Raw genomic sequence first — 9,273 nt, 5'->3', positions numbered from 1 at the left:
TAGTGGTGCTTCCGAGATACAAAATGACTTGAGCTGAGGGAGGAAAAGGGATGCTGTGGATATGGGAATTTAGAGTGAAGCTGGACGGAACAATGAGCCAGAATTTGTTTGAGATTGGGTTAAGGAAATCAGGGCGTGTGTAGAGATAATCCTAAACAAGCATGGACCATCAAGGATGCTGTGTGAGTGATGTCATAGAGAGGTGCCGGGTAAAACCTCACTTAACTTATCTCTCTAGAGGCCTCAGAAAGAGCATAGGAATCTCCACTCCCACCCCTCCACCCCCGATTCTATTTTGTCACTTGTAAAAAGGTTTTCATAGTTCTGCACCTTGCCCAGCCACATGAACTATTGCCCAGTCATGAACTATTGGGACAATTCCTCTTCCAGAAAGGAGGCAGAAAAATAAGAAAATCGGGCAGCCTGGGCCAAACATGTGGGAAATTCCATGAATGTCCTCCATGCTCCTCCAGGAAACATTCTAGGAGGCTCTGTGTTCCTCTCCATTTCTGGGATACTGGACTAAGCCCTGGAGGCCCTGACACCTGCTAGCCAAGTCAGCGTCTCAGGCATGGGCTTCAGTTAGGGCACATGGTGACTCAGGACCTTGGGAATGGCGTTGGGCAAGCCACCAGACCAGCCACCTGGGCCTCCTCCTCCCTGGTGAGACAACAACAAGGTACTCCACTCAGCCAGCCCATCCCCGCATGCCCACCTCATTCTCCGAAGTTCTGGACCTCTTACTACCTTCCTTTGCTGATGCTTCTCAGGAGGCGCCTGACACCAGGTCAGGCTTGGAGGGAGAGTGTATCAGGGTGAACCCGAGGATAAAGAAGACGTAATGGAACTCGCAAGGAACCAAACCAAGTTTTTCTACTTTAAGTCCCTTAAATGATTTCTCAGGTCTCAGATCCAAGATGGCTAGGATTCCTTCCTTTTACTTCCTGTTGTTCCCTCCTAGCTGATGGCAAAGTCAAGTCTCTCTCTTCTTCCACTCAGGGAAATGAAATATGCATTTTTTTTTTTTAAGATAGGGTCAGGTGTAGCCCAGGCTGGCTTCAGACTCCTGATCCTGCTAACCCTCTGTCTCCTCCCACGTCCTGAGTGAGTGGGCAGGTAGTCTTAAGTCATTCTCTGTTGATCAGTGCCCATGAGTGTGAGGGAAAGGAATGAGACTGGAGGGAATGAGAGATTTCACGTCCCAGCCTCAAGACTCTATGACCCTCTGATGGGATTTTGCTCTATTGTGCTCGTCATTTTGGTTGTATCTACCTTCTCTTTGTCACTTGTGCCCTCAAGGGCTGACGGCGGAGATTACAGGTGTCTCTTCTAGTCCCAAGAGCTCTTGAACCCCTGCCTCCCCAACGGCGGTCCCTCCCAGGCGTGGAGCCTGGGCCTTGGCCCCAGGTTGCCCTGCAAGAAGTGTGAGTGATCACGCAGGTGGCAGAGGGCTGGCACGCCTGAGGCCTGCCCAGCCTGAGTCACCTGGTCCTGTTGTTGTCATCGTCATGTTGTAGTCTCTGCTCAGCTTCACAGACCTCTGTGGAAACAGCAGCAGCCCAGTCCCTTCGACCTCTCAGGAGACGCTGCTGCCTGATGGTGAGCCGAATGGGGTGGGGGGGGAGCAGGAGGCAGCGGGGGCGGTGGGGAGACTTGGGGCCCAGCTCAGTGCCTCTGCTCCCTATGGCACTGCCACTGTCTGCTTCTCCATGCCGGGGACTTGGGGGAGGGAGGATCTCTGTCTTCTCTCTGTCCCCTGTCCCTCGGACAAGAAGCTGCTCCTCTTCACTGTTTCCTCCTGCCTCGGGGTCCCCCTGCCCGGTGACTCAGGAGGCAGGGGCTTCTCAGCTTCCATACAATGCCTCACCCACCCCAGCCACACCCCCAACACAGACCCATCCCACAATGACACCCACTTCCGCTTCCCCCTCGTGGGGGTCCCACTCCACCCCACCCCTGGCCTCGGTCATTCCCCATCCCTCCTGCCGGTGCCCCCAGGACCATCCTGGGCTGCGGATAGGTCCTCTGATCCCTGAGCAGGATTATGAACGGCTAGAGGACTGTGACCCTGAGGGGTCCCAAGACTCACCCCTCCATGGGGACGACCATCAACCCTTGCTTCACGTGCCTGAAGGACTCCGTGGTAAGTGTGAGGCTATTTGGGAGATTGAGTGGGTTGGAGGTCCAGGCAGGTTTGGGTTTACATAGAGGAACTAATCACCAGGGCGACAGTGCCAAGTCCTGACACGGTTTCTCTGTACCCAGGCTCCTGGCATCACATCCAGAACCTGGACAGCTTCTTCACCAAGATATCCTTTGTGCCTAGCATGCAGAGGGACATGGTGGGGGACTGTGGATCAGGGGAGTGTAGGGGAAGTCTCTTCAGAACGAGTCCGTAGACAAGTATATTTCTTGACAAACTTGTCACATCTACAGCTACCACCAACGGAATGGTTTTGCCTGTATCCTGTTGGAGGATGTCTTCCAGCTGGGGTGAGAACCGGTCCTGTCCCTAAGTTCTGACCTCTCTTCTTATTTGCAGGTGTTTTGTTTTGTTTTTGAGCCAGGGTCTCATGTATTCCAGGCTAGACATGGATTCCTGTTCCTCCTGTCTCTACCTCCCAAGTGCTAAAATTACTCCCATACCCAGTTTATGTAGTGCTGGAGATCAAATCCAGGGCTTCATGTATGCTAGGCAGACACTCTACCAACTGAGCTATGCCCAGCTCTCCTTTTCCGTTCTAGTCTTGGGGCTCTGAAGGGTGAGGGGCCCTATAGAGCCTCAGCTTGTCTGGCTGAGTCCACCTTGCCCTTCGGCCTGATCAGGGCCCTCTCCCTGTACCCTCTCCTCAGACAGTTCATTTTCATTGTCACCTTCACAACCTTCCTCCTCCGCTGTGTGGATTACAACGTTCTCTTCAACAACCAGCCAAAGAACCATACAAGACCTGGACCATTCCACAGCAAAGTGACCTTGTCAGATGCTATTCTACCCTCAGCCCAGTGTGCAGAGAAGTAAGTGACAGTCTGGTGGGTGCTTCTGGAATAAGCTCACAAAAGGATGGAAGACGGGGACCTCCCTGTAATGCTCCTTGGTCTGGATCAACTCTTAAAGTGCTTGGCATATTTGAAAACATAGCCCAAGTTGATTGAGAATTTCAAAGAGCCTTGTATTATGAGTCACATTTCTATTTACCTTATTAGAAATTAATGGTGAGGACAACTGTTTATTTTTAGTGCCAGGGAGCAAACCTAGGGTTTCCGGCATGCTGGGCAAGCACTGTACCACTCAGACACATCCCTAGCCCTGAGGACAAGTTTAAAGCTTAGGAATGCATGAGTGCACATTACATGGGCTCTCAGTATGATGTACATCTTCCTTCACCTGCCTTGTAGCTTCTAGAAAACTCCATTGTACACCCATGGGATAATGAGAATACAAAAAGCAGACAGCATGAGTGTTGTTTGTGAAAAGTGTTGACTTTGCAGGCACTTTGAAGGCCTCATTGAGGACCTCTCCCCCAAGCCCCACTGAGACCTGCAGGTGTTTGCCACCATTTTCTTTCTGTGGGTTTCCCACCTTTTTGTTACCCCTCCTGTCCAATCTCCTGCAGGATCCACAACAGTCCTCTGTTGGTCTTCCTCCTAGTCCTGGCTGCTGGCTTCTGGCTGTTCCAGCTGCTTCGTTCAGTCTGCAACCTCTTCAGCTACTGGGACATCCAGGTGTTTTACAGGGAGGCCCTGCACATTCCCCCAGTAAGCCTGCGGTGACAGCATGGGCAGAGGACAGGAGAGAGTGGGGCCATACACATGGAAGGACCAACCGAGAAGAGCAGAAAGATGGAGGCTGAATGACACCTGCCCTGGGCCTTGAGTAATGTCAGGAGGCACTGGCACTTGGCAAGCGTGGCTCTGACCCTTGTGGAGCTTCCTTTACTCAGATGGGTCACATATGGTGACTTACAGTCACATGCTGGTGGTAAAAACAGTGACTGTTTAGAGGAAGCGCTGTCACTGGGCTTTCTGGAGCAGGAAGCATCCTGATTGGATGAGGAAGGTCAGGCCAATCAGGCCTCTGGGCAGGAAGTGAGGCAAACGTGGGTGCCTGTAGGCAGTGGAGATGGGCTTGCTTGCCTGAAATAGCGCTTTCTAGGGTACCTGAAATGAAGCCACTCTCTGACTTCTCCACTGTCCCCTGGTCATGGTCCTTCCAGCTTTGTCCCTAAGTTTATTGTTAAGATATCGTCTTCAGTCCCCATTTCTTGCTTCCCCTTGGATGTCAAGAGCCTTTGGAGTAGGGAGAGGCACCAGGCACAGCCACTGCTGGGGCTGTCGACCCCATCCTTCTCTCCTCTTGCCCTTCCTTTTCTCTTTCCTCCAGGGGAGGGGAAGATGCCCGGAGGAGCTGTGGAGGCTGCTCCTGAGGAAGTGTCTGGACTGGGGAGGTGGGGCTAAAGTGAGGCTTGGGCCTCATAGGGGTCTCTCCAAATGAAGTGTGGGAGCGCTCTCCTCCCCCAGACACAGACACAGCAGGCAGGGGTGTGTGAAAGCTGGTCGAGTGACGGTACAAAGTGGCCTGGAGTGGGACAGTTCCGCCATGTCTCAGAGCTTGCTCAGGCAGAAAGCGGTGAGACAGGAGAAGAGTTTCTTTTTTTTTTTTTTTTTTTGGTTTTTCGAGACAGGGTTTCTCTGTGTAGCTTTGCGCCTTTCCTGGGACTCACTTGGTAGCCCAGGCTGGCCTCGAACTCACAGAAATCCGCCTGCCTCTGCCTCCCGAGTGCTGGGATTAAAGGCGTGCGCCACCACCGCCCGGCGGAGAAGAGTTTCTTATATGTGGGGTTGCAGGGGGCTCAAAAAAGGAAGCCAGGTCCCAACCCCCGAAGTTCACTAAAGAGGTGTCGCCAGGAAGCATGTGACTAATGGCTACAGGAGTGGCAGTGATGAGCAGATCCACTGAGAAGTGGCAGAAAGAAGAGGGAGAAGTGTTTCTGTTAGCAGAAGGGCTAGAAGAAGGTGGGGAGGGAGGCCACCAGGGCAGGAGTTTGCAGGCCGCTCAGTGGGTCATGGAGGTTGTGCGTCTCTGTGGAGGGGAACACAGGTCCCTAGGCTCCCCTGTCCCCTCTCCTCAGGAGGAGCTCAGCTCGGTACCCTGGGCTGAGGTTCAGTCCCGCCTCCTGGAGCTGCAGAGGAGCGGTGGGCTGTGTGTGCAGCCCAGGCCACTGACGGAACTGGACGTCCACCACCGCATCCTGCGCTACACCAACTACCAGGTGGCGCTGGCCAACAAGGGCCTGCTGCCCGCTCGCTGTCCACTGCCCTGGGGGGGCAGCGCAGCCTTCCTCAGCCGCGGCCTGGCGCTCAACGTGGACCTGCTGCTCTTCCGCGGTCCCTTCTCGCTCTTCCGCGGGGGCTGGGAGCTTCCCGAAGCTTACAAGCGCAGTGACCTCCGGGGCGTCCTGGCCGCACGCTGGCGGCGCACGGTGCTGCTGCTGGCCGCCGTGAACTTGGCGCTGAGCCCGCTGGTGCTGGCCTGGCAGGTGCTGTACGCCTTCTACAGCCACGTGGAGCTGCTGCGACGCGAGCCCGGCGCCTTCGGGGCGCGCCGCTGGTCCCGCCTGGCCCGCCTGCAGCTGCGCCACTTCAACGAGCTACCGCACGAACTGCGTGCGCGCCTGGCCCGCGCCTACCGGCCCGCGGCCGCCTTCCTCCGTGCCGCCGAGCCCCCTGCGCCCCTGCGCGCGCTGCTGGCCCGCCAGCTGGTCTTCTTCTCCGGAGCGCTTTTTGCCGCGCTGCTGGTGCTCACCGTCTACGATGAGGATGTGCTGGCCGTGGAGCACGTGCTCACCACCATGACAGCGCTCGGGGTCACAGCCACAGTGGCCAGGTTCGATGGCACATACCAGGGAGGAGATATTGGTGTGTGGCCTTTCTCTGACCTGGGCGCAGGCTTCCTTTCCCTTAGCGAACCCTTCTGTCACCATCCCTTCTGTCAGCCCTTTAGCCCGGCATTCTACTTGCAGGTCTTCCTAACCGCATCCCTTACCCACGTCCTGCCCTCCAGGTCCTTCATTCCAGAGGAGCAATGCCAGGGGCGTCCCTCACAGCTCCTGCTGCAGGCGGCCCTGGCACACATGCATTACCTCCCGGAGGAGCCTGGTGCGGCGGGTGCTCGGGCCAGCTCTTACTGGCAGATGGCGCAGCTGCTTCAGTACCGAGCAGTGAGTGCCCGGGCCTGCAGGGGGCTGCAGGAGTAGGCCCTGTCCAAATAATCAGTCTGGGAGAAGTTGTGGGCCCCATGGGTGTGGGGCTGGGTCCGAGAGGAGGCTTCGGAGTGAGTGGCTGAAAGCCTCCGACCTTACAGAGTGTTCCTGGAGGCTCTTGACCGTGGTGATCACTTGTGGAGTCCTCTTGATAATCCCGCTCAGCCTCACCCGTGCTTCCTCAGGTCTCCCTCCTGGAAGAACTCCTGTCTCCACTTCTCACTCCTCTGTTTCTGCTCTTCTGGTTCCGCCCCCGTGCTCTGGAGATTATTGACTTTTTTCATCACTTCACCGTGGATGTGGCTGGCGTCGGGGACATCTGTTCTTTTGCCCTAATGGATGTAAAGCGCCATGGGCACCCTCAGGTTAGAGCTCTTCCCTGCCCTTACAAAATTGAGTTGGACAGGCATTTGGCTTGCCTCACCAAAGCACATCAGGTCTACAGAGCCCTTTACAGAGTTGCTGGTACATTTAAAAAAATTGATGATGATGATAAATGGAGGCAAATACTGCCCCACCCCCCACTAGAAAGGGAGGTAGTCAGTGGGTGAGGAGTGGGGTACAGGCTTGTCTTGTCTTGGGAACTAGGGCTGCATGCAGGGGGTGGGGTGGGGCGCAACATCAAAGCTGGCTGTTTCTGAGACTAAGCACCCATGTCCTGCTCCACCACCTTGCTCCTGGATGATCTTGAACAAGTCCCAATCACAGCCTGGATTTCCTACATCCGGAACGTGGGGCAGTATTTCCTGTCCTGCCTACCTGAGTCTTGGTGTCCCTAACACCAGAAGGACTATTCCTTGCAGTGGCTCTCGGAGGGACAGACAGAAGCCTCACTCTCTCAGCGTGCAGAGGATGGAAAGACTGAACTCTCCTTAATGCGGTTCTCCCTGGCACATCCACAATGGCGGCCACCAGGGCACAGCTCTAAGTTCCTTGGACACCTTCGGGGCCGGGTACAACAAGATGCAGCTGCCTGGGGTGCTACCTCAACACGAAGCCCCCCGACTCCAGGGGTGCTCAGTGACTGCACATCCCCTCTGGTGAGTTCCAGGCCTGCCTACTCTTTTGCCCTTCCCGCTGTCCATCTCTCCCTGGGCGTTCCTGACTCTGTGTGTCACCCCGGTAGCCAGCTCAACCTCTCATATCTCTTGCCTTTCTTTGGTTCCCCCCTTATCCCTCTGATGCCTTTGGCTCTCTTTTGTTCAGCCGGAAGCCTTCCTGGCCAACCTCTTGGTGAATCCCCGCCCACCCCAGAGGGACCTTAGCCCTACAACCCCCTGCCCTGCCGCTGCCACAGCCAGCCTCCTGGCCTCCATTTCACGAATGGCCCAGGACCCCAGGTGAGAGGTAGAGGCTTGAGATGCAGGGGAGTCTGGACTGGTGCTGACTCTCTGAGAGAGGGTGCTAGGGTGCTGAGAGGACTTGGAAAGTGGGGTGCAGCCTGGCCCGCCTTCCTCTGGGAGAAAGATGTCTCTTGACTAGGAATCTTGTTTTAGCTGTGTGTCCCCAGGAGGCACTGGGGGCCAGAAGCTGACCCAGCTCCCAGAGCTTGTTTCTGCTGAGATGAGCCTGCACGCCATTTACCTACATCAGGTACGTAGAGGGAATATGGGAAGGTGAGTGAAGTGAATGTTGGGGGAGGGGCCAGAATCTAAAGACTACTTAACAGGAACTATGAGCTCTCTGTACCTAGCTGAGGAGCTTGGCCTTGCTCCCCACCCCCCATCATGTGAGGGAGTCCCTCACTCTTCTCTTTCCATCTAGCTTCATCAACAGCAGCAGCAGGAGCCATGGGGAGACGCTTCGGCCTCCTCCCCACCCAGGCCCTGGTCCAGCCCTTCACAGCCAGGCTCACCAGATGAGGAGAAGCCGTCTTGGTCAAGTGATGGTGAGGAGGGTAGGGGATAGAGGCAAGATCCTGGTGTTTCTTAAGCATCGTGACCCTGCTCACCCAATGACATTGTCCCTAGGCTCCAGTCCTGCTTCCAGCCCGAGACAGCAGTGGGGTATCCAGAGGGCCCGGAATCTGTTTCCAAGGGGCTTTCAGGAGACCACAGACACCCAGAAGGAGCCCCCACCAGGCCCCTTGCACTGACTGAGGACACCTCAGGTCAGTATTGCCCACATGGGGGTCAAGAAAGGATAAAGAAACTAGTTTGGGGTCAGTTTTGGAGGGATGGGGATACTAGTTGAATCTGGGATGGTGGGGCTGTCTCTCTAGAACCTAGGTGCCTGGAATGTTTGCTGACAGCCTTTTCCTCCCACAGGTTCTGGCTTTTCTAGCTGCAGGAAATTGGATGGGGTGGCATGGAAAGATACATGGAGCCATCCTTTGAGCCCCACCTCCACCCCAGATGGCAGGCCCAGAATATTTTCATTGGTCATGATCTGGGAATCAAAGAGGAGCTTGCCCCAGAGAAGCAAGAGTAGGAGGTGACTGTGAGCCAGAGATGGGCCCCACACGTGAGGATAAGAGGGTACTAGCCCTAGCTGGCTGCTGTGGAGTAGTTGCCTGGGAAGAAGGACCCCAGTGCCCTCAAGGCGGAGGCCAGGGCCCAGGCAGTGATCAGGCTCAGTGTTAGGGATCAGCGAGGCACAGAGCCTGAAAGGCAGGGAAGTTGTTCCTGTTGGCCTCCCCCTTGAGTTCCTGTGGGACTAGGGGCGGGGGATACGGAGACTTGTGAGTGGAAAAACTGGAGAAGGCTGCTGTTTTTGGACATCAGCACTGCCGTGATGTCGGAGGAAGTGGGTGGGGCTCCTCATCCTGTGTGAAATAAGTAGAGATTGTTCGTGGCTGTGCTTCACATCTTTGCCATGGGAATGTCTGGCATGCCCCACTCCTGGAAGCTGAGGGCTGCACCTGTTCACTCAACCACAGAACTGTTTGTGGCTGGTTGCAAACTTTTTTCAGAGTACTGGGTCACATAGAGAGAGGTGTCTAGGACTCACTGTCAAAGAATTACTATCCCCACATCTGTACACATTAAAGCATGGAACTTGTCTCTTTTTCAAT

At 55.4% G+C, this 9,273-nt stretch overlaps 1 protein-coding gene across 1 annotated transcript; it reads left to right on the top strand.

Moving 5' to 3' along the window:
• Positions 1-1,592: 1,592 nt before the first annotated feature.
• Atg9b (autophagy related 9B) lies at positions 1,593-9,260 on the top strand. The gene is made up of 14 exons (XM_059257712.1): positions 1,593-2,143; positions 2,266-2,309; positions 2,429-2,493; positions 2,854-3,015; positions 3,615-3,756; positions 5,130-5,884; positions 6,062-6,218; positions 6,446-6,625; positions 7,064-7,300; positions 7,467-7,600; positions 7,757-7,853; positions 8,025-8,148; positions 8,231-8,370; positions 8,528-9,260. The coding sequence occupies exons 1-13, from the start codon at positions 1,597-1,599 to the stop codon at positions 8,353-8,355; spliced, it is 2,769 nt and encodes a 922-aa protein (XP_059113695.1). The 5' UTR covers positions 1,593-1,596; the 3' UTR covers positions 8,356-8,370; positions 8,528-9,260.
• Positions 9,261-9,273: the final 13 nt, after the last annotated feature.

This window comes from Peromyscus eremicus, chromosome 3, assembly GCF_949786415.1.
Source record: "Peromyscus eremicus chromosome 3, PerEre_H2_v1, whole genome shotgun sequence".
NCBI classification, from domain to species: domain Eukaryota; kingdom Metazoa; phylum Chordata; class Mammalia; order Rodentia; family Cricetidae; genus Peromyscus; species Peromyscus eremicus.
Note: the sequence above shows the minus strand (reverse complement) of the source record. Positions and strands in the feature narration are given on the sequence as shown.

Excerpts from the sequence above, each read along its gene's own strand:
- Atg9b (XM_059257712.1), top strand. The coding sequence starts at position 1,597 with ATGGTGAGCCGAATGGGGTGGGGGGGGAGCAGGAGGCAGCGGGGGCGG. Across the intron at positions 7,601-7,756 it reads CGAATGGCCCAGGACCCCAG|CTGTGTGTCCCCAGGAGGCA; the intron begins GTGAGAGGTAGA and ends ATCTTGTTTTAG. Across the intron at positions 7,854-8,024 it reads ACGCCATTTACCTACATCAG|CTTCATCAACAGCAGCAGCA; the intron begins GTACGTAGAGGG and ends CTTTCCATCTAG.